General features: G+C 34.9%; 2 protein-coding genes across 2 annotated transcripts; both read left to right on the top strand.

Moving 5' to 3' along the window:
• The first annotated feature begins 1,906 nt into the window (after positions 1–1,906).
• LOC139849816 (uncharacterized mitochondrial protein AtMg01250-like) lies at positions 1,907–2,266 on the top strand. The gene has a single exon (XM_071839438.1). It carries the CDS (start codon positions 1,907–1,909, stop codon positions 2,264–2,266), a length of 360 nt encoding a protein of 119 aa, XP_071695539.1.
• Positions 2,267–10,821: 8,555 nt separating this feature from the next.
• Positions 10,822–11,829, top strand: LOC139849817 (uncharacterized). Its single transcript, XM_071839439.1, has 2 exons — positions 10,822–11,601; positions 11,692–11,829. The coding sequence occupies exons 1-2, from the start codon at positions 10,822–10,824 to the stop codon at positions 11,827–11,829; spliced, it is 918 nt and encodes a 305-aa protein (XP_071695540.1).
• Positions 11,830–26,311: the final 14,482 nt, after the last annotated feature.

Genomic DNA, 26,311 nt, shown 5'->3' on the forward strand with positions numbered 1-26,311 from the left:
TTCTAGTGATTACAAGTTTAAACCTTCGAATAAGGTAGTTTTATATATATGAATCGAATGATGTTATGAACATCATTACTACCTAAGGTTTTGTGGATAAACCCACTGGAAATGAGAAAAATATATCTAGCTTTAAAGGATCCTTGGATGGCTTGAAAGTTCTTGAAGCAGAATCATGACACGAAAACAAGTTCAAGTAAGATTTCCACTCGAAATAAGATTGTTAGAGTTATAGAAACTGAATCAAAGTTTGAATATGAGTATTACCTTGTATTAGAAAGATATCTTACAGTAAATAAGAAAGATTTCTTGAGGTTGGATGATCACTTTACAAGATTGGAAGTAAGCTAGCAAACTTGGAAGTATTCTTGATTTTATGAAACTAGAACTTATAGAATTTATGAAGAACACTTAGAACTTGAAGATAGAACTTGAGAGAGATCAATTTGATGAAGAAAATTGATGAATGAAAGTGTTTGTAGGTGTTTTTGGTCGTTGGTATATGGATTAGATATAAAGGATGTGTAATTTTGTTTACATGTAAATAAGTCATGAATGATTACTAATATTTTTGTAATTTTATGAGATATTTCATGCTAGTTGCCAAATGATGGTTCTCACATGTGTTAGGTGACTCACATGGGCTGCTAAGAGCTGATCATTGGAGTGTATATATCAGTAGTACATACATCTAAAAGCTGTGTATTGTACGAGTACGAATACGGGTGCATATAAGTAGAATTGTTGATGAAACTGAACGAGGATGTAATTGTAAGAATTTTTGTTAAGTAGAAGTATTTTGATAAGTGTCTTGAAGTCTTTCAAAAGTGTATAAATAAATATTAAAACACTACATGTATATACATTTTAACTGAGTCGTTAAGTCATCGTTAGTCGTTACATGTAAATGTTGTTTTAAAGCCTTTAGGTTAACGATCCTGTTAAGTGTTGTTAACCCATTATTTATTATATCAAATGAGATTTTAAATTATTACATTATCATGATATTATGATATATTAATATATCTTAATATGATATATATACAATTAAATATCGTTACAACGATAATCGTTACATATATGTCTCGTTTCGAAATCATTAAGTTAGTAGTCTTGTTTTTACATATGTAGTTCATTGTTAATATACTTAATGATATGTTTACTTATCATAATACCATGTTAACTATATATATATCCATATATATGACATCATATAGTTTTTACAAGTTTTAACGTTCGTGAATCACCGGTCAACTTGGGTGGTCAATTGTCTATATAAAACCTATTTCAATTAATCAAGTCTTAACAAGTTTGATTGCTTAACATGTTGGAAACACTTAATCATATAAATATCAATTTCATTTAATATATATAAACATGAAAAAGTTCGGGTCACTACACCGAGGCCCTCGAAATGCCCATTCTTGAGAATGAAATTCGTGAAGCCATCCTAGAATGCGGTAGTACGAAATTCCCGGGGCACGATGGTTTTAACATGCACTTTTTCAAAAAATTTTGGGACGTGATTAAAAAAGAATTGGTAGAGGCAATCGAATAGTTTTGGGATACGGGTGACATTTCTCGAGGATGCAATGCTTCCTTTGTCACTTTAATCCCTAAAAAATCGGATCCGATGGGACTAGGTGACTTTCGACCTATTAGTTTAATAGGTAGTTACTATAAGATTGTGGCTAAGATCCTTTCAAATCGGCTTTGAAAAGTTTTACCTTCATTGGTTGGCTTAGAATAAAGCGCTTTTTTAAAAGGGCGTTTCATTCTCGATGGAGTTTTAATTACAAACGAGACAATAGACTATTTGAAGGCGAACCGAAAGAAAGGATTAATTTTTAAGGTTGATTTCGAGAAGGCGTTCGATAGCCTCAATTGGAAATTCTTATTTGAGGTAATGAAGAGCATGGGCTTCGGGGAAAAGTGGATTAAATGGATAAATTCGTGCCTTAAATCCACTACCATCTCTATTCTCGTTAATGGCTCTCCTACGGATGAATTTTCTCTTAGCCGTGGTGTTCGTCAAGGAGATCCTTTATCCCCTTTTTTATTCATTATTGCGGAGGAAGGTTTGAATATACTTGCAAAAGCGGCGATTGAAAAGGGTCTTTTTAAGGGGTTGAAAGTGGGTGCTAATAATGTGAATGTTTCACATTTACAGTATGCAGATGACACAATCTTCTTTGGTGAATGGAGTAGAATAAACGCTCTTAATTTGAGAAACTACTCAAATGTTTTGAATTATCTTCGGGCTTAAAAGTAAATTTTCAAAAAAATTGTATTTATGGGGTTGGTGTTGATTTCTCGGAAGCAAACCGAATTGCCAGATATATCGGATGTCAAGTTGGCAAACTCCCCTTCGTTTACCTCGGGTTGCCAATTGGTTCAAAAATGAAAAAGACTAGTGATTGGGCTCCGGTGATAGATAAGTTCAAAACACGCCTATCAAGTTGGAAAATGCGTTCGTTGTCAGTTGGAGGTAGAGTAGTCCTAATAAAATCGGTTCTTAATAGTCTTCCGTTGTATTATTTTTCGCTTTTCCTCGCTCCGCCTAGTGTGTTAAAAATTCTCGAGAGTATTAGGAGAGGTTTCTTTTGGGGCGGTTCGGATACGGGGAAAAAAATCTCGTGGGTAAAATGGGAAAACGTTTTAAACACTTTCGGGAACGGGGGGTTAAATATTGGGACTTTAAAGGGGAAAAATCTTTCTTTGTTAGGCAAATGGTGGTGGAGGTGCAAAACCGAAACGATTCCATTTGGGCTAACTTAATCCGTAGCATCTATGGTTCGTGTAGAGGTTTATTCACGGAGAGTGCAAGCTCTCTTTCAAAACCTTCAAGTGCTTGGTGTAACATTATCAATGCAGGTAGAGCTTTAGAAGAACTACAGATACCGTTCAAAAACTCATTCGTCAAAACAATCGGTGATGGCAACGATACACTTTTTTGGCAAGAACATTGGGTTGGTCGTGACAAACTGTGCGATGTGTTTCCTCGTATTTTCCGACTGGAGCAGCAACCAAATGCTTCCATTAGCGATCGAATTAAAGCAGGTCAAGACGGAGTGCAGCTGAATTGGAACTGGATTCGCTACCCAACTGGTCGAACAGAAAGCGAACTCGTGGAACTGCAGGAGCTGATCAAAGGATACAATTTCAACAGCAACAATAATGATTCGTGGACTTGGGCTTTTGCTTCTAATGGGCTCTTCACTGTTCGGAAACTTACACAATTAGTAGACGAACAGTTGTTAGGCCCATTTAGGGCGGGCTAAGCTACATGTCGGAAAACCCTAGTCCCTAAAAAGGTCGAGATCTTCATATGGCGAGCTCTCAGGAAAAGGTTGCCCGTTAAGATCGAGCTTGATAAAAGGGGTTTAGATCTCAATTCGGTAAGATGTCCCTTATGTGATGATAGTCTAGAATCGGTGAAACACGAGTTATTCTCGTGCAAACTTGTGGAAGATGTTTGGGTACGAATTTTCAAATGGAGGGATGTCAACTCTTATGCGTACTCTACTATGACGGATACGTTAGGGGTTAGAAATTCATCAACAAAGCTTAAGTTTGAGGTTCAATTGTGGCAAGCAACTAGATGGATTGGCGCATATCGTATTTGAAAAACTCGGAATAATTTGGTGTTCCAAAACAAAAAATGGACCGCACCAATGGCTCTAATTGAGATACAAGCCAAATCCTTCGAATGGCTTTCTAATAGATCGAGGCGGAAAGACCTAGATTGGTTGACTTGGATCTCAAAACCAAGTTCATATCTTCAATTGTTGTAATTGTGTAATTTTTCTCCTTCGTAGTTGATAGTGCTCCAAACGAACATATATTTAGTCACAATATCATCCCAATATGTAAAGTTTTTAGTTGTAATTATTCTATTTTTAAGTTGTAATCGTTTAAATAAATAAATGTGAAGACAAAGCACGAAGATTAAAGAATTGAAGAAAAAGTGCCACTAAAGCCTGAAAAGTGCCACTAAAGCCATAGTGCACTCAAAAGTGCCACTAAAAGTGAGTTAAAGACTTGCGCGGATTTTGGGAGTTAAGGAAAATAATTTTTTGTGCAAATTACAAATTGCAAAACGCAAAGTGCAAGATATTAAATAGTACGGAAGGACGTTCGAAAATCCGAAACGGGGACCTGAGCCAACTATCAACGCGCGACGCAACGGGCAGAAAATTATGAGTCAACTATGCACAAGAATATAATATAATATTTAAATAATTATATAAATTATTTATATATTATATATTAATTAAATATAACGTCGACAAGCTAGGAGACAAGGCAAAGTGAGCTGTCCAGAGGGGCCATGCGATCGCATGGCCTGGCTGCCCTTTTCCCATGCGATCGCATGGCAGCAAAAACCTGGCCACATTGCTATAAAATGCAGGAGTGTGGTCGAACTCAAAACACACTCTTTCAATCTCTCCCTCTGTAATATATAATATATATATATATATATATATATATATATATATATATATATATATATATATATATATATATATATATATATATATATATGTATACGTATATATGTATATATATGTATATATATATAGCATAGGGTAATTTTATTAGTTAGTTTGGGTAATGTAAAGGTTATTTTACGGGTTTTGAAGTCGAAGTTTTGTCCGTGTAACACTACGCGATAAATAATCAATGTAAGTTATGTTCTCCTTTTTAAATTAATGTCTCGTACTTAAGTTAATATTATGCTTATTTAAGCCGAAGTAATCATGATGTTGTACTAAATATTAAAGATGTGGTAATTGGGCTTTATACCATAATTGGGGTTTGAACAAAATAACGACACTTGTGGAAATTAGACTATGGGCTATTAATGGGCTTTATATTTGTTTAATTGAATGATAGTTCGTTAATTTAATATAAAGATTTACAATTGGACGTACCTATAAATAACCATATACACTCGATCGGACACGATGGGCGGGATATTTATAAGTACTAATAATCGTTCATTTAACCGGACACAGGAATGGATTAATAGTCAATGGACTTATTAAAATATGGGTGAATTACATACAAGGAAAATTGGTGTAATTATAGTTTAAGTCCCCAATTAGTTGGAATATTTGACTTCGGATATAAGGATAATTTGACGAGGACACTCGCACTTTATATTTATGACTGATGAACTGTTATGGACAAAAACCTGATGGACATATTAAATAATCCAGGACAAAAGAAAATTAACCCAGGATAATTAATTAAAATCAAAAAGTCAAACATCATGATTACGGAAGTTTAAATAAGTATAATACTTTTATCTTATTTCTTATCGCATTTTATTTTACACACTTAAATTATCGTCATTTATATTTTTCATTAGGTTTTAATTGTGACTTAAAATATAAAATCGACAAACTGGTCATTAAACGGTAAACCCCCTTTTATATTATTATTATATATAAAAATATATATTTTGTACAAATATAGTTGTTTAAAATATAGTGTAAAATAAGTTGTCTTCTTGTGGAACGAACCGGACTTACTAAAAACTATACTACTCTACGATTAGGTACACTGCCTATAGTGTTGTAGCAGAGTTTAGGTATATCCCATTTGTAAATAAATTAATTAAAACTTGAATCATATTTCGTCGTATTTCGTAGTAAAAATATAACTATTTTGTATACACCCCTACGCACATCAGTAGTTGTTGTATAGTGGTTGTATAGTGGTTGCCCTCTTTGCAACCCTTTCGTGGTGTTTTGAGTGTATAGGATTGTTAGGTTATTTCCTTTGTACCTTCGTGGTTCGTTTAATGATATCTTTGCTTTAAAAAAAAAAACTTTTATAGTTAATGTACAATATGCATACATTAATTAATCAACCAAAATTGTGTCCCAAGTATTTTATTGAATTTTACCAAATGTGTGAGTAAATTAAAATATTGTGATTATTTTTGGATGCAAAGCAGGATGAGGAAATGGCTAATATTATTGGATGCAAAGCAGGTTCCTTCCCAATTACATATCTTGGTTTACCAATAGGTGCAAATATGAGAAAATCTTCAAATTGGAAACCGGTGGTAGAAAAATTTTGAAAAAAGACTTTCGGATTGGAAAGCGCGTGCGATGTCTTTCGGTAGACGTTTAACTCTTGTTAATTCGGTTTTGAATAGTCTTTCGTTGTATTAATTTTCGCTCTTCCGTGCTTAAAAAACTTGAGTGTGTGAGACGAAATTTTTTTTGGGGTGGGTCAGGTGACGAGAAAAAAATATCGTGGGTTAAATGGGATAATCATTCCATTCAGGCTCTATGGGTGCATAATTTTCTATAGGAACGTAATAATAACATTCCCATGTTGAGTGATAATCTCCACAGATTTCACAACCAGTTATTGTTTCGTCATTCGTGATAAAAGTTTGACCGAACGAATTTTTATCAACATTCGTTTGAGAGTATTGATTTAATTGATTTTGAAAATCAGAAAGAGTTTCCAAAATATTCTCGAAATTTTCCATAATGCGCTTATTACTAAATTTTAGCTACAATGTGGTGCATTTACTAATTATCCTATTAGTTATAAAACTAAAAATTATATAAGTTATCAAATTAATAGACTTTTCTGCTTTTGCCCACGTTTCGAATAGCCAAAAGATGCAGCAGGGAGCCAGGATCCTTTAAATCGGAAAATCCACAACTCAGCCACTAACAAATCCAACTATTACTACGAAGCAGAAAATTTTGGATGTCTATTAATTCAATCGCTTACAATAATTTTTTGTCGAAATTTAAAGATTCTAAAAATTCTATGTCCTATAAACTAGCGCGTAGAAACGAAAAAGAAAAAGAGCGTCGAAAAACGTCGAAAAAAAATGAGAAAGAAAAACGTTGAAACTTAAAAGTCTAAAAACTAAATCTAAAAAAGTTGCGCCTAAAGGTATTAAAACTTAAATGCAATTCTATTCGGAACACGACAATTACTTAAAAGGCACTAAAATTTATTAAAAACTAGAGCGATAAGTGATGTCGTGAAATTCTAAAGTGCCTAAGTCTTAATCTAAAGAAAAAGCACTTAAGGGATTTTACGGCAAAGCTTAAAAATCTAGAAATATGAAATAACTACGGAAAAAACTAAGTTAAAACTAATTACGAACGATAAATATACAAGTTACGATTTAAACGATAAAAAAAAAATTCAAAAAGAAGTTAAGTTGATAAAAATACAATTTTATAAAAATATTATTTTTACATTATTATTTTATAAAAATATTATTCTATATATTTAATAATAATATTTAAACTTAATATTACAAATTATAAATTAAAACTAGATATAAATATATATTAATTAATCAAAAATCCTAATTAGGTTTAGTAATAATAATTATAAAATTAAACCCTAAATTCGTAATTAATATAGTCCAAGGTTGCAGTCTGAGACTGCTCCGCAACTGCGGTGATTTGTGCCCGAGGTACTCCGCAACTGCGGATGTGTGCAGACTCAGATTGATTGCAGGCTCAATTCTTTCGGAAGTTTCAGTTTTATATTAAAACTTTTTTTAAGAGTTTTATATAATAACAGATAGATAATTTTTATAAAATAAAAAGAAACTTATATTTTAAAAAACTTAAAATAAAAATACTTTTATAACAAAATCTTAAAAATATAACTTTTTTTGTTATTATTTTTATATTATTTAAAACTTATAAAAAAAACTATATTTTTACAAAAAAAAAAAAATTAATTAAAAACTTATATATATATTTTCTATAGCGTTTTTCTTTCGGCTCCCTGGCAGCGGCGCCAAAAATACTTGATGTGTGCAGCGGTGTATACGAAATACTATTATTTTTTTACTACGAAATACTATTAAATACGATACAATTTACACAAGTTATTTATTTATTTATAGAATGGATATACCTAAACTCTGCTACAACACTATAGGCAGTGTACCTAATCGTAGAGTAGTATAGTTTTTAGTAAGTCCGGTTCGTTCCACAGGAGACGGCTTATTTTACACTATATTTTTATATAAATATATTTGTACAATATATATATATATATATATATATATATATATATATATATATATATATATATATATATATATATATATTACAATTATTATTATTATAAAAGGGGGGGGGGGTTTACCGTTTAATGACTGGTTTGTCGATTTTATATTTTAAGCAAAGCGTAAAGTAAATGACGATATTTAACTAACGATAAAATAAATAACAATAATTAAAATAATAATAAATAACAGTACGAGAAAATATGAAATAAAATATATTATGCTTATTTAAACTTCCGTACTCATGATGTTTGATGTTTCGATTTTAATTTATTACCCTGGGTTAATTGTTCTTTGTCCTGGATTATTTGATAATTCCATCTGGTTTTGTCCATAATAGTCCATCGGTCATAATTATAAAGTGCGAGGGTCTTCGCCAAATTAACCTTATACCCGAAGTCAAATATTCCGACTAATTGGGGAATTAAACTGTAACAAGGTCTTAATACTTTGTTTAATGAATACACCAGGTTATCTACTGCGTGTAATCCAAGGTTTTAATACTTTGTTAACAATTACACCAATTACCCTTGAATGTAATCCACCCCTGTTTTAATGAGTCCGTTGACTATTAATCCATCCCCGTGTCAGGTCAAATGAACAATTATTAGTATTTATAAATATCCAGCCTACCGTACCCAGTCAAGCGTATGTGGTTATATATAAATACGTCAAATTATAAATCTCTATATTAAATTAACGAGATATCATTTAGTTAATATAAAGCCCATTAATAGTCCATAGTCCAATTTTTAAAAGTGTCGGTCTTTTGTCCAAACCCCAATTATGGTCCAAAGCCCAATAACCCCGTCTTTAATATTTAGTCCAACATCACGATTACTTCGGCTTAAACAAGCATAATAATAACTTAAATACGAGACATTAATTTAAAAAGGAAGAACATAGCTTACAGTGGTTATTAATCGCGTAGTGTTACACGGACGGAACTCTGACTTTAAAACCCGTAAAATAACCTTTACATTACCCAAACTAATCTAATATAAAACTAAACTATATTATATATATATTATATATATATATATATATATATATATATATATATATATATATATATATATATATATATATATATATATATATATATATATATATATATATATATTATACAGAGCGAAGAGAGATTGATTATGGTGTATTGGATTCGGCAGAAGGCACGGTATTTATAGGCCAGATTTGATTTCTGTATCTCCGCGATCGCGATGGATTTAGGCATGGAAACTCCGCGATCGCGAGACACCCATTTCCAGCTCACACTTGAATTTTAAACGTGGGCTGCTGAATTTTTCAATATATAATATAATATATATAATTTTATATAATTATATTTATATTATATTCTTGTGCATAGTTCACTTGTAATTTTAGCTCCGTTGTCTCGTACGTTGATTGTTGGTTCATGTATCGGTTTCGGATTTTCGAACGTCTTTTCGTATGATTTAATATCTTGTACTTTACGTTTCGCGGCTTGTACTCTTGTCATTTTTAGACGTTTCTCATCAATAATTTGAACCACTTGGATTGTGTCTTGTACATTTGAGCTTTTTGGTCATTTGCGACTTCAAATCGTCGTTTTCTTCTTTTGTCTTCGCACTTATTTATTTAAACGATTATTACATAAAAATAGAACAATATTAACTAAAAGCTTTACATATTGGAAGGATATTGCGCCTAAATATATGTTCATTTGGAGCACTATCACCGACCAAAAGACGTCCGCTACCCAAGGCCCATAAAATGGTCGGTTAACAACAAGAGAAATTTTACAGAGAGTGGGAGTCGAACCCCGACCTCACATATAGGAAGACAAGTCACTATCATTATAGGTATACACTAATTGTCACTGCTCACGAGGGCATTTTAGTCAATTCACAATTCTTAGCATTTCTTTCACATCCAATTTTACTTTTTCCTAAATGCTTACATTAACATAGTTTTAATAATTCTTCACTGACTTGAACCCCACTCATGGTTGAGTGGTCACAGGTTCACCCTAATAAGTTTACTTATTATGAGAGATAAGGTCATAGGTTCGATTTCTGTCTCTTAAGAAGTCCCTAAGGGAGGTTTAAGCAATCATATTCAGAATTCAGGTCCGATCGCCTGCTGTTCGGGATGAGTTAAGGTTCACACGTGCACTCATAGTAAATGATCGCGAAGATGGTAATACCCCCGTCTCTAGGTGATGTCGAGGACCTGTCTTTCAAACAAAATAATTCTTCACCGCATATTATTGATGTAGTTTTTTATTAATTAAATTAAACAAATTATTACAGGCTCTCATCTGATCTGGAACTGATGTGCTAATGCCTATGCGTAGAGGTACATTGCACCACTGTATAAATGACACCTGGATTGTTTTTGCTCTGATGAGCTATTTCTACTTTTTAATATTTAATTCTTGTGGAAGAGAACAAGGTGGCATAAAGTGGAAACATAATGCTCCGTATAATATTGTATGTTTTACCAAATCTCAGTTGACTAGTGTTTCTTGGATTATAACAAACGTTATAATCCGTATTATATTTTTTCTTTTTATCAGCGGCAGCATTTTGTTGAGCAAAGTATTTTTACAAATTCATTAAAATTAATTTTACAATAAAAATTTGCATTATAGAAGTAAAATCTTCCTAAAATTCGTGCCCCTTGAATTATTTACTCGAACTCAATTGAACCTTGAACCTTCTGCTAATTAAGCTAGGCCAGTTGTTTTTCGTTCCTTTGTTTTCTAGATGAAGATAATTTCCTATAACATAAGAAGTTTTGGGGTCGGGATAGATAGTAAATTTGGTGAAGCTAAGAGAATTATTCGTAAAGAAAAACCTTCTTTCTTAGCTTTGCAAGAAACGAAGCTTCATCTTGTGGATAATCTTTGGGTCAAATCGTTGTGGGGTAACTCAGATTATGAATTTATTCAGCAAGAGATGGTCGGGAAATCGGGGGGTCAATTGTTGATTTGGGATAAACAGGAATTTGAGGCGCCTGATGTCATCAAAGAAGATCATGTTGTAGGTGTTCGAGGAAAATGGATAGGCAACGATAGTATTATAATTGTGTTGAATGTATACAGGCCTCACGATGATATTAAGAAGCAAAAATTGTGGGACTGTCTAGGAAAACTTATTGATAATAATGAGGCTTGGGTTCTTTGCGGGGATTTTAACGAAGTTAGGGGACCGTCGGAAAGATTTAATTGTGAATTCGTGGAGAACATAGCACGGTGGTTTAATGACTTTATCAGAGATAACAGCCTGGTAGATATACCTATGGGTGGTAGGATTTTTACTCGCTTTAGTGACGACGGTACCAAATTCAGTAAATTGGATCGGTTCCTTGTATCCGAAAGTTTTCATCAACTATGGAACAACCTTTCCTCGGTAGCCCTTGACCGAACTAAATCCGATCACTGTCCCATTATGCTGTGCAATGACGTTAAAGATTTTGGAACCAAGCCCATAAAAGTTTTTGATATTTGGCTCGAGGATGATGAAGCTGTTCAAATAATTAAAGATGTATGGCTAGAAAGCAATTCTAGTGGGGCTCATAAAGATAGTAGGTTCTTGAGAAAACTCAAAAGTGCTAAGTTTGTGCTAAAAAACTAGAGCAAGACAAAGTTTGGGAATTTAGATGATGAGATTGAGGCCCATAAAAACGCAGCATCAGCCCTTGAACTAAAAGCTGAAATGGTAAAACTTAATGATAACGAGTTAGAAGATTGGAAAAAGGAAAGAAAGCAGTAGATGGAAAAAGAAAAAACTAAAGCAAGCATGATGAGACAAAAAGCTCGGGTTCGTTGGGCCTTAGAGGGTGATGAAAACACAAATTTTTTTCATAACCTAATAAGGAACAAATATAACAAAAGTAACATCAGGGGGTTCAACATTAATGGAAATTGGAACGAAAACCCATCCGAGATTAAATCTGTAATTTTCGAGCATTTTAAAAAACTCTTCGAGGAGCCTGACCTTTCTCGACCTTCCATGGATAACTTGTCATATCCATCCGTCACAGCTTTTGATGCCGAGTGAAATATCCCGTTCATATTGATTATAAACGTTCCATATTAATTGATTTCGTCGTGAGGTTTTGACCTCTATATGAGACATTTTTCAAAGACTGCATTCGATTTTAAAACAAACCATAACCTTTAAAATATTACGACGATTATCAAATACTGATAATCTAAAATATAGCTTTTTTCACACGACCATTACATATGTAGTGACCCGAACTTTTCCGAACCTTTCTATGATTATATGTTTAATGAAAACTATATTTACATGATTAAATGTTTCCAACATGTTAAGCAATCAAACTTGTTAAGACTTGGTTAATTGAAATGAAAATTTTGTAAACGTCTGATTACCCAGTTTGACCAATGATTCACGAATGCTATAAGTTGTATATGACATGATGATACATAAATGAATAAATATATATGTTTAACATGATATAATGATCATCAAGTATCTCATTAAAAATAGTAACAATAAGTTATATACTTAAAAAGGAGACTATTGACGTATGAAACTCGAAACGATACATATAACGATTATCGTTATAACCACGTCTTACTAAATATATATGAAGCATATTAATACATTATTATATTATCTATAACATGATAATATGATAATTAAATATATCATTAAGTGTATTAACAATGAACTACATAAGTAAAAACAAGACTACTAACTTAAGAATTTCGAAACGAGACATATATGTAATGATTATCGTTGTAACGACATTTAAATGTATATATCATATTAAGATATATTAATATATCATAATATCATGATAATATAATAATTTAAAATCTCATTTGATATTATAAACTTTGGGTTAACAACATTTAACAAGATCGTTAACCTAAAGGTCTCAAAACAACACTTACATGTAACGACTAACGATGACTTAACGACTCAGTTAAAATGTATATACATGTAGTGTTTTAATATGTATTCATACACTTTTGAAAGACTTCAAGACACTTATCAAAATACTTCTACTTAACAAAAATGCTTACAATTACATCCTCGTTCAGTTTCATCAACAATTCTACTCGTATGCACCCGTATTCGTACTCGTACAATACACAGCTTTTAGATGTATGTACTATTGGTATATACACTCCAATGATCAGCTCTTATCAGCCCATGTGAGTCACCTAACACATGTGGGAACCATAATTTGGCAACTAGCATGAAATATCTCATAAAATTACAAAAATATGAGTAATCATTCATGACTTATTTACATGAAAATAAAATTACATATCCTTTATATCTAATCCATACACCAACGACCAAAAATACCTACAAACACTTTCATTCTTCAATTTTATTCATCTAATTGATCTCTCTCAAGTTCTAACTTCAAGTTCTAAGTGTTCTTCATAAATTCTACAAGTTCTAGTTACATAAAATCAAGAATACTTTCAAGTTTGCTAGCTCACTTCCAATCTTGTAAGGTGATCATCCAACCTCAAGAAATCTTTGTTTCTTACAGTAGGTTATCATTCTAATACAAGGTAATAATCATATTCAAACTTTGGTTCAATTTCTATAACTATACCAATCTTATTTCAAGTGATGATCTTACTTGAACTTGTTTTCGTGTCATGATTCTGCTTCAAGAACTTCGAGCCATCCAAGGATCCGTTGAAGCTAGATCCATTTTTCTCTTTTCCAGTAGGTTTATCCAAGGAACTTAAGGTAGTAATGATGTTCATAACATCATTCGATTCATACATAAAAAGCTATCATATTCGAAGTGGTAAACTAGTAATCACTAGAACATAGTTTAGTTAATTTTAAACTTGTTCGCAAATAAAGTTAATCCTTCTAACTACACTTTTAAAATCAACTATACACATGATCTATATCTATATGATATGCTAACTTAATGATTTAAAACCCGAAAACACGATAAACACCATAAAACTGGATTTACGCCGTCGTAGTTACAACCGGGGGCTGTTTTGGTTTGGATAATTAAAAACTATGAAAAACTTTGATTTAAAAGCTATACTTCTGGGAAAATGATTTTTCTTATGAACATGAAACCATATCCAAAAATCATGGTTAAACTCAAACTGAAAGTATGTTTTTCAAAACAGTCATCAAGATGTCGTTCTTTCGACGGAAATGACTACCTCTTTCAAAAACGACTTGTAACTTGTATTTTCGACTATAAACCTATACCTTTTCTGTTTAGTTTCATAAATTCAAGTTCAATACGAAACCGTGGCCCCTTAAATCACTCAAAACGGATTAGAAACGAAGAAATGGCGAGCAAAACAAAATTGGTAAAAACTACTCATTTTAGCTACGTGAAAATTGGTAACAAATCTATTCCAACCATAACTTAATCAACTTGTATTGTATATTATGTAATCTTGAGATACCATAGACACGTATACAATGTTTTGACCTATCATGTCGACACATATATATATATTTCGGAACAACCATAGACACTCTATATGTGAATGTTGGAGTTAGCTATACAGGGTTGAGGTTGATTCCAAAATATATATAGTTTGAGTTGTGATCAATACTGAGATATGTATACACTGGGTCGTGGATTGATTCAAGATAATATATATCGATTTATTTCTGTACATCTAACTGTGGACAACTAGTTGTAGGTTACTAACGAGGAAAGCTGACTTAATAAACTTAAAACATCAAAATGTATTAAAAGTGTTGTAAATATATTTTGAACATACTTTGATATATATGTACATATTTGTTATAGGTTCGTGAATCGACCAGTGGCCAAGTCTTACTTCCCGACGAAGTAAAAAATCTGTGAAAGTGAGTTATAGTCCCACTTTTAAAATCTAATATTTTTGGGATGAGAATACATGCAGGTTTTATAAATGATTTACAAAATAGACACAAGTACGTGAAACTACATTCTATGGTTGAATTATCGAAATCGAATATGCCCCTTTTTATTAAGTCTGGTAATCTAAGAATTAGGGAACAGACACCCTAATTGACGCGAATCCTAAAGATAGATCTATTGGGCCTAACAAACCCCATCCAAAGTACCGGATGCTTTAGTGCTTCGAAATTTATATCATATCCGAAGGGTGTCCCGAAATGATGGGGACATTCTTAAATATGCATCTTGTTAATGTCGGTTACCAGGTGTTCACCATATGAATGATTTTTATCTCTATGTATGGGATGTGTATTGAAATATGAAATCTTGTGGTCTATTATTATGATTTGATAATATATAGGTTAAACCTATAACTCACCAACATTTTTGTTGACGTTTTAAGCATGTTTATTCTCAGGTGATTATTAAGAGCTTCCGCTGTTGTATACTTAAATAAGGACGAGATTTGGAGTCCATGCTTGTATGATATTGTGTAAAAACTGCATTCAAGAAACTTATTTCGTTGTAACATATTTGTATTGTAAACCATTATGTAATGGTCGCGTGTAAACAGGATATTTTAGATTATCATTATTTGATAATCTACGTAAAGCTTTTTAAACCTTTATTGATGAAATAAAGGTTATGGTTTGTTTTAAAATGAATGCAGTTTTTGAAAAATGTCTCATATAGAGGTCAAAACCTCGCAACGAAATCAATTAATATGGAACGTTTTTAATCAATAAGAACGGGACATTTCAACATAATGGTTTACAATTATATTACACATCAACATAAGTCTTCGAATGCAGTTTTTAAACAATATTATACAAGCATGAACTCCAAATCTTGTCCTTAATTTAGTATGCAACAGCGGTAGCTCTTAATAATCACCTGAGAATAAACATGCTTAAAACGTCAACAAAATTGTTGGTGAGTTATAGGTTTAACCTACATATTATTAAATCATAATAATAGACCACAAGATTTCATTTTTATAACACATCTCTTATCAGGCATTTGGCAAACTGCATAGAGATAAAAATCATTCATATGTTGAACACCTGGTAACCGACGTTAACTTAATGCATAGAATATCCCCAAAACAGATTCTCTCGTCTGTATAATAATCTCGAAGTACCAAACCATCCATAACCTGAATGGGGGTTGTTAAGCCCAATAGATCTATCTTTAGGATTCGCGTCAATTAGGGGCCATTTCCCTAATTCTTAGGCTACCAGACTTGAAGGGCGATATTCGGTTTAATAATCCAACCATAGAATGTAGTTTTGCGTACTTGTGTCTATTTTGTAAAACATTTATAAAGCTGCATGTATTCTCATCCCAAAATATTAGATTTTAAAAGTGGGACTATAACCCACTTTCACAGATTTTTACTTCGTCGGGAAGTAAGACTTGTCCACTGGTCGATTCACGAACCTATAACAAATATGTACATATATATAAAAGTATGTTCAAAATATATTTACAATATTTTTTAATAAGTTTTAATGTTTTAAATATTTTCAGTCAGCTGTCCTCGTTAGTTACCTACAACTAGTTGTCCATAGTTAGATGTACATAAATAAATTGATATATATTATCTTGACCCAATCCACAACCCAGTGTATACACGTCTCAGGCAAGATCACAAATCAAAGTATATATATATTTTTGGAATCAACCTCAACCCTGTATAGCTAACTCCAACATTACTGCATATAGAGTGTCTATGGTTGTTCCAAATAATATATATAGATGGGTCGATATGATATGTCATAACATTTGCATACATGTCTATGGTATCCCAAGATTACATAATATATTAGAATACATGTATAATACAATATAAGTTAGCTAGGATATGATTTGTATAGATTTGTTACCAATTTTCACGTAGCTACAACAAGTAAAAATATCCAATCTTGTTTTACCCACAACTTCTTCGTTTTAAATCCGTTTTGAGTGAATCCAATTGCTATATTTTCATATTGATCTTAAGTTTATGAATCTATATAGAAAAAGTATAAGTTTATAGTCGGAAATATAGGTTACAAGTCGTTTTTGTAAAGGTAGTCATTTCAGTCGAAAGAACGACGTCTAGATGACCATTTTGGAAAACATACTTCCATTTTGAGTTTAATCATGATTTTTGGATATAGTTTCATGTTCATAAGAAAAATCATTTTCCCAGAAGAACAACTTTTAAATCAAAGTTTATCATAGTTTTTAATTAACTAACCCAAAACAGCCCGCGGTGTTACTACGACGGCGTATATCCAGTTTTACGGTGTTTTTCGTGATTTTAGGTTTTAAATCATTAAGTTGGCATATCATATAGATATAGAACATGTATTTAGTTGATTTTAAAAGTAAATTTAGAAGGATTAACTTTTGTTTGCGAACAAGTTTAGAATTAACTAAACTATGTTCTAGTGATTACAAGTTTAAACCTTCGAATAAGGTAGTTTTATATATATGAATTGACTGATGTTATGAACATCATTACTACCTCAGGTTTTATGGATAAACCCACTGGAAATGATAAATATATTTCTAGCTTCAAAGGATCCTTGGATGGCTTGAAAGTTCTTGAAGCAGAATCATGACACGAAAACAAGTTCAAGTAAGATTTCCACTCTAAATAAGATTGTTAGAGTTATAGAAATTGAATCAAAGTTTGAATATGAGTATTACCTTGTATTAGAAAGATATCTTACTGTAAATAAGAAAGATTTCTTGAGGTTGGATGATCACTTTAAAAGATTGGAAGTAAGCTCGCAAACTTGGAAGTATTCTTGATTTTATGAAACTAGAACTTATAGAATTTATGAAGAACACTTAGAACTTGAAGATAGAACTTGAGAGAGATCAATTTGATGAAGAAAATTGATGAATGAAAGTGTTTGTAGGTGTTTTTGGTCGTTGGTAAATGGATTAGATATAAAGGATGTGTAAATAATAATGAAGAGTCAAATGTAAATTGGAATGATTCGTGGATTGATTCACAAGTTTCCGAAGAGGAACCGGAAGAAGAGTCGGAACTGGAAGAAGAATCGGAACCGAAATAAGAATCGGAACCGGAAGAAGAAATAGAACCAGTGGGGGAAATAATAAAACGGTTAAGTAGAAGAAAATTCTCAACCAACCGACCAAAGTTAATTATGGTCAATGGTGTTTCCGCCAAGGAAGGAAAGTATTGGGAGGATTACCAATTCTCCGATGAATCAGATCCTGACAAGGATTCCGATGATGTTATAGAAATTACCCCAACACAATTTAATAAGGCAAAAGAGAACAATAAGAGAAAGGGCATAAAAATAGAGAAATTTGATTCCAAACCCGATGAACTTTATATGTATCGTCAACACTCGTATTTCTTAAGTTATGACAATAACCCGGGAACCTCTAAACCACCAGGTTTTTCTAAACCAATGTGGAAAACGATGGCTCGTATTAGGGGAACATCATATATCCCTAGAAACTTGGCAAAACGAACCAAAACCGAAGAAGAAGAAATGAGCGAGTTGGAATAAGATAGTTGTATTCGTGTGGTGTAATATATGTAGTATAGTGTGCTTATGCTTTATGATATATGTAAAAATTGCTTATATTAATAAGTATTTTTTTTATGAATCTAACTCTTGTCTATTTTACAGTATAAAAACACAAAATGGATAGACAACCCAATATTTTAAGAGACCTACCCGGAGACATGATTGATGAAATCTTGTCTAGAGTCGGTCAGAATTCCTCGGCAGAACTATTTAAGGCGAGATCAATTTGTAAGACATTCGAAGAACGTTCCAAGAATGCCTTGGTTTATAAAAGGCTTTCGTTCGAAAGATGGGTGATATCACATTGGAAAATCCATAAGTTACGATGTGTTTACTTGGACGCATATATTGCGGGGAACCCAAATGCTATTTTACGCAACGGGTTAAGAAATTATTTTGACTCAATATATCCGAATATAGGACTTCGTGATTTAGAAAAAGCGGCTAACATGCAACATAAAGAAGCATGTTATGCTTACGGGTTAGTAATGTTCGCTTCTCACCAAAGTGAGAACAAGAACATCGGGCTATAACTATTAAACAAAACGTTCCCTCAAGTGACGGAGTCGGTAATTGGGGTAAGAAATGAGGTTTTTAGATTGTTACAGGACTGTTGGACATTACGTAACCCTCGTCCCTTTGACGACGTTATAACACGCTGTCTTATCAACGGCCATAACGGTTATGTTCCACAAGACCAAGGATGGGAAGTAGTCCTAGTAAAACCAGAATGCATGAGTTGTTTCTGGACGTATGAATTACGTGTCTTTATTGCCTTTGCTGAACGAATTGTGTACTAGCTAGAATTATCTTCACAACCATCTTGTATCAAATTTATTGTGTGCTATATTTCATGCTATATGTAAAATAAGCGGTATTGTAAGTTTGTAAAATATTGTGTAAAAGTTTGAACGCGAAATATTATTATAATCAGTTTTTCATATAGAATTGTAGTAGTTGAATTGTATATTAGCTACTAAGTATGAACTTAACGGGTAGGTACTACCCGAATTTAAACTTATAAAATGCTAATATGAAGAAAAAGCTTTTATAAATGAGTTCATATTATGCTACGAGATACTATTGACTACTCTTAATATTCTGTATGATTAACTTGTTTCATTTGACTATTTTGAAGGAAATGGAACCAACTACTCGACACACCTTGAATATGAGCGAAGAGGAATTTCGTGCCTTTCTTGCTTCAAACATAGCCGCAGTACAGGCTGCGCTACATACCAACAATAACCTTGGATCTAGCAGTACAGGAAATCGTGTAGGATGCACCTACAAAGAATTCACTGCCTGCAAATCTTTGGAATTTGATGGAACCAAAGGACCGATCGGATTGAAATGGTGGACCGAGAAGGTCGAATCGGTGTTTGCCATAAGTAAGTGTACTGTAGAGGAAAAAGTGAAGTACGCTACGCATACCTTTATAGGTACTGCGTTAACATGGTGGAATACCTATCTAGAGCAAGTGGGACAAGATGATGCTTACGCACTACCGTGGTCAGCATTCAAGCACTTGATGAACGAGAAGTACCGTCCCAGAACCGAGGTCAATAAGCTCAAGACAGAACTTAGAGGGTTACGAACCCAAGGATTTGATATTACCACGTATGAAAGACTATTCACAGAATTGTGCCTATTGTGTCCGGGAGCGTTCGAAGATGAGGAAGAGAAGATCGACGCGTTTGTGAAAGGATTACCGGAAAGAATCCAAGAAGATATAAGTTCACACGAGCCCGCCTCCATACAACAGGCATGTAGAATGGCTCACAAACTAGTGAACCAGATTGAGGAAAGAATTAAAGAACAGGCGGCTGAAGAGGCCAATGTGAAGCAAGTCAAATGTAACGACCCAAATCCATTTAACCAAAAACAGAGTACATTTTTTTTATATTTAGTTAGGTCCCATTAATATAATACATTTTCAACTCTGTTTTAATCGAAACATAACATCATAAGGATACGTTTAACAATCTATCATGACCCTTGGCACACAAATTACACTTTACAAAATCATTTGTAATAATGACCCGATCACAAGAAATACGGGTTAAGACTCAATAACCCAACCCAATACCAAGAGCATAATCTCGGGGACTACCAAATCCCCCATCCGCGTCCAAATATCCAAAAGCTACCCCGTCGAGCCCAAGCGCTCCTAAGCATCTAGTCTACAACTAGCTAGCTTCATAATCACAATACCTGTAAAAAGGTAAACAACGAGAGGGGTAAGCATAAAGCTTAGTGAATGCAATAATTATACACATACATATATAATATACCTACTTGCAAACACTTACTCACATACCGCATACATGCTAGCAAACACAATTAGCTTATCGTCACAAATACAAGCTATAACCTCCAATAATCATGCTAGCATAACACAAGCATATATAACATGAACAAAGTAATATGCTTACACTACAACACAATAACCATGGTTAACCAATCGTACAAGGGATGGTACTCGAATTTCCCATTGGTGTTCATAACATCCATTAGTGTACTTAGCACCTCGTATCACTATCCCCCGGGTGGCATCTTAACACCTCGATACTTCACCCTCGGGTGGCGTCTTAACACCTCGACACTTCACCCTTTAACATGGAGTGGCGTCTTAACACCTCGACACTTCACTCCTAGGTGGCATCTTAACACCTCGATGCTTCACCTCGAGTGGCATCTTAACACCTCGATGCTTCACTCGTCACGTGAAACGTGGTGTCTTAACACCTCGACACTTCACATCTCACGCTACCACAAATAAATATATTATATACCTACGCATATAATTATTCCACTCACCTCGTGAACTCGAGCATTACAAACCATGCACGAAATCTTCACCACACGCAACCGAGCAAGATTTTACCTATAATACGCATATAGGCATACACATAACCAACATACAACCCCATTTGGACTCTCGACCCGCCCAAATGAACAACAAGTGCAAAATATACCCTTTTGCACTTTTAACGCTACCCGAAGGTCCAAAACTAGCGAGACTAGTTCCCGCGTTCTCGAAATACCCAATTATGTCAACTTTAACCTTTAAATGCATACTAGCTCGTATTTTACACAAAACCCATTCCATGGTTGACCAAGTTTGACTTTATTGCTAAAACACCAAATTTTAACCTAAAATCACTTCTCGCGAGTAATTACATGAAAAGCATCATTTAACACTCAACAAAAGTGTTTAACATCCAATTAATCCAAATTAGTGTCATCCTCAATTTTGACCCAATTCAAATTGCTCATTTTGACCAAAGTCATAAAACGCCCCAAAATCACTAACGACTAGTGATTATATTTCCAAGACAACCACTAACACTTAAATCAAGTATTTACCTACTTGATTTACCAAAACTTGATTTAAAACTTAATTTGACAACGAATCGAGCTTACTTGTCCCAAAATACCCATTCGACCCGTTTTGACCTAAATTAGGGTTTACACCCAAAAACCAAGTCAACACAAGTGTTCTAAGGTTTAAACAACACACGCAAGATCTAAACTTACAATTTAATCAATCGAAACCCTAAGTCACCCATTTAGGCTTACTTACATGAATTTTACCCAAAACCCCCAAATTTCACAATAAAATGGGTTTATAACTCTAACTAACACAAACCCTAACTCAAACAAGAAATCAAACACTACAATTCGGATTAGGGTTTACCTCAAGCACCAAAATGAGCTCTAGTAGCTAGAAACACCAAGGAGAACCAAAACCCGCTTCCAATTTGGGCAAAAATCACCATCTTCATCATTAACTCAAGCTTCCTCTCTCTAGAAACTCATCTCTCTCTCTCTAAGATTGGGAGTGTTTGAATGGATGTCAAAATGATCCAAAAGTGGATCTAAAACTGATATTAAAGCCACAAATCCGTCCATAAGTGAAATACCAACTTTGCCCCTCATTTAACTCATTAAAAGGCTGAAAAGTACCAGAACGTGCCTATTGTCGCGCCGCGGAGCAGGTTTGTCGCGTCGTGGCCCAAAGGGTGGTTTTAGATCACTTTTTTTAAGCTTTCTGACCCTCAAAATAGGCATTTGTCGCGCCGTGGCCATTCTGGTCGCGCCGCGGCATTTGCCTGTTTCATCTGAACTTCAGCAAACTTGTTTTGGCCATAACTTTTTGACCGTAACTCCGTTTTCGATGAATCAAATATCGTTGGAAACGTAATAAGATTTTCTTTCCAATGGTAAGGCTTTGAAACATCAACACAAACTTTATTTGGGGTCGAAAAGGTACGTACACACCTTGTGACTCCAAACAACGTCTAGTTTTCTTCGACGTTCGAGCAAGCAACACGTACATGTCTCGTACACTTCATACACGCATCGTACACCATAAATACATTATGTACAATAAATATTTGGGTCTTACAACTCTCCCCCACTTAAACTCGATCACGTCCTCGTGATCTTCGTCACTTAACCCATCCGGACCTACATCCTATGGTCCTTCGACGTACTTTCGAACTCGAAGTCTACGAAATTTCCCGCAACACGAAGATCTTACACCGCACTTAAGCGACCCTTCCGATGAATCACCCCCTTTCAACTTAATCTCCATCCGCGATTTACCAAATCCACGAATCCGAGCACTAGAAACTTGCTCAATCCCTCACATCGGGAAGAACTCAACCAATCTCGTACCGAGATATCACCCCTTTGGTATACCCTTAACAAGTACAATGCCAATAGTAGCCACGTCCTACAATAAGGTCAACATCCAAAACGACGAAGACCGAGTAAAAGTAAATCCTTACGAATAACACTTACCACTTAACATCCCTTCAAGTTCTCTCGGCTATAACTCGCAACAAGCTACATCCTTAACTATATCACCCAACACGATCTACTAGGTCCACTACGCTGTGACCCAAGTCTTGCATTAATCCAAATCGAGAAGGATTCATGCCGCATTAAAACTCCGTGCTTCACCGGTTCATAAATTTACACTCAACCGTTCAATCATGAATGTTCTCCGATTCAAGAACCAACTCCCCTCGTCTCCACAACCGGGCCATTCCTTCAACGAAGAAATTTCGGTATCACCAACCAATCACACTAGGGATACAAACTTTCCCATGAATGGATCCGCACACGACCTTCCGTCTCTGAATTAATCCAGGACGACAATAATACACCACAAGTTAGACAAAACATCAACACTCGACACAGGGTTTCTCCCCTAAACCCAACAACACATCCATACAATACGGCTTCCTATCACTAGCATGGAAACTATTTGTGTACTAGAATCCTGTCAATAGCGAATTATCATCCCAACAATTCGCAATTCGTCACGCGACCTCCAAAAGTATTCACCAATGTCAGGTGAATCCTCCAACCTAGGCCGTCCGTTAAGGATGGTTTCGACATTTCAATGCGGCTAACGGGTCGCATCACTAGGGAATGCACCCTTGCAAACAAACAAAACCCGCGTGTCTCTATGTGAGACAATCGAAAATAGAACTCCCCGCCCCACAATCATCCATAAAGTGGAATAATCCACCGATAATATCCACAATCACGTTTCCCGAAAGGGAAAATACAGTATCCATACCGAAATCGAACTCGTACCTACTCAACAGCACTATCCGGGTTTCGCACCAACCCAATTTTACATCACGAGAGCACCTGCAATAACAGTTACATTCTCTCACTTCCGTGATATCCAACTTCACACTTGGTCTCATACCGCACTTGGTACTGCACGACCACCTTATACAAGAAGACTTACGCTTCACTTGATCTAACACCACCGGATATTCCTCGGGCGGCAGTAAAAACTCCCCCACCTAGGATTTATCTCTCCATTCTCACCGCCAAGATGATAACATCCCGCGGAATTGTAATTTCACGTCATACCTGACCATTCTCACCGTTGGTCATAAACATCAAATCACCGTAAATTCACTTTAGGCTCTTAGAGCCGACATGTACTATCACTTGAGACGTCGTACACGCGACGACATCGCACCGTCATACCACAAATCATAATTTACAGCTCTTCATCGTTCGCAAAGCGAACTCCACCAAAGTCCCACACACGCCTCTATGACTAGGCATATGCCACTCCGCTTAATCAGTCATGCATCACAGTCGAGATCACCCGACCTTCTACGCAACGAACCATCATCAACAATTGCTCACTCTCATGGAGAAAAGTGACCAAATCTGACACAATAATTGCATCGACCGCAATATCAACGCTTCATCATAACCTTCGACCTAATCGACCATTAAGTCCATCACCGGATCACCGGTCCTCCTTACCCGTCTAACACTTAAGAGCAACAATATTCGCTCATCCTCCACTTCATAAGAAGTATTTACTGCAATGCTCTTAAACTTCGACTTTCACAACCGTCGAATTACTATCACCCGTCGATCACTATCTAAAATCTTCGATGCTTCCAAGGGTATCTCACGGGCACCCTAAGCACAAAGTGATCACACCATCACCGGAGTTGAACATTACACTAGCAGGTATAAGAGGGCACCTGACGCCGTGTCATGCAGACTCCCACCACAATCAACCGAATTTTAGAAACTCGACCTTTAGGTTCCATACACCCGATGTCACCTATCTCTCTATAGTAATGACCCGAAGTCATATCCACCCGACAAAACCTTACAGTTTATCGTCTTATCGAAATTTCCTAGCGATCACACGCTACCCGCAATTTCCGCAAGGCCAAATGATATAGCCTAATGAGGCCCTTCATCTAACACAAGGAGATGCTCAGGGATACCAAGTCTTACACCCTTCTACATCTCGATAAAACCACTGCTACAAGGGATATTCCATTAGGAATGTTGCCCTATAATCTACAACACACTAACGCAATCAACATTACACGGGTCCCACTCCCATGAGTTTAACGACCCGAAGACTCCTCGATTCGCCAATTCCAAGGCGACTCGCAATTAGAATCCTAACACGATTTTCTACCCACACACTCTACCGAGTGTAACTCAAAACTACAATCATTAGACTTGTCGCATTCCATTACGGAATTCAAGCCCTCGTCGCACACACGAAAGCGTAAATCGGTCATCCTAGTTACAATGGGTAACTAAAACCAATTACAATCTCAATAATGCACCCACTACTTAGGGTGGCTAAGCACGCACCAAACTCGTGAGTTAACTCGCTCACTTAACTAACCGATTCCATCGTAACACTTCACGACTCGCAACAAACCCGATGCGACTACAAGCACATCACCCGAGACAACTATCACTTAGGAACCAATAAAGATTCCTCATTTATCCCGAATCTACCCCAACCATGCCACGTTTCCTCCGTTCGGTACTCGTCATGTCATGCTTGATGTCAAGATACACTTTCGTAATAATGGTGATCGATCACTATTACAAATGCGTACCTTACCATTTCCACAAGGTCATGCAAGGTACTTTCCCGGACTGACGCAACATTCACATAAAATAACACGCGATAATTCCTAGTACCCGAATGACCTAAGTCCTTACCGTGAACTTGATCACTCAAACAGCCAAACATGCGAATCTCTCCAATAGATTCGTCCCTAGGACACCGTACCAAAAGACACCTGTATATATACACCAATATACAATAATAATAAACGTACACAAGTATACCACAACAACAAGTCAACCTACAACCTAGGTGACTATCACTAAAACAACGTCTAAGTTTGCCTACTTACATTAGGCACTAGCGATCTAAGGCACTAATTTACACATGAAATAGGGC

The sequence above is a fragment of the Rutidosis leptorrhynchoides genome, chromosome 5 (genome assembly GCF_046630445.1).
Source record: "Rutidosis leptorrhynchoides isolate AG116_Rl617_1_P2 chromosome 5, CSIRO_AGI_Rlap_v1, whole genome shotgun sequence".
Taxonomy (NCBI): domain Eukaryota; kingdom Viridiplantae; phylum Streptophyta; class Magnoliopsida; order Asterales; family Asteraceae; genus Rutidosis; species Rutidosis leptorrhynchoides.

What these genes read in the sequence shown, in the direction of transcription:
- LOC139849816 (XM_071839438.1), top strand. Translation starts at nt 1,907, where the DNA reads ATGAAGAGCATGGGCTTCGGGGAAAAGTGGATTAAATGGATAAATTCG.
- LOC139849817 (XM_071839439.1), top strand. Translation starts at nt 10,822, where the DNA reads ATGAAGATAATTTCCTATAACATAAGAAGTTTTGGGGTCGGGATAGAT. An exon ending in CTGTTCAAATAATTAAAGAT is followed by an intron (nt 11,602 to 11,691) that starts GTATGGCTAGAA and finishes CTAAAAAACTAG; the next exon opens with AGCAAGACAAAGTTTGGGAA.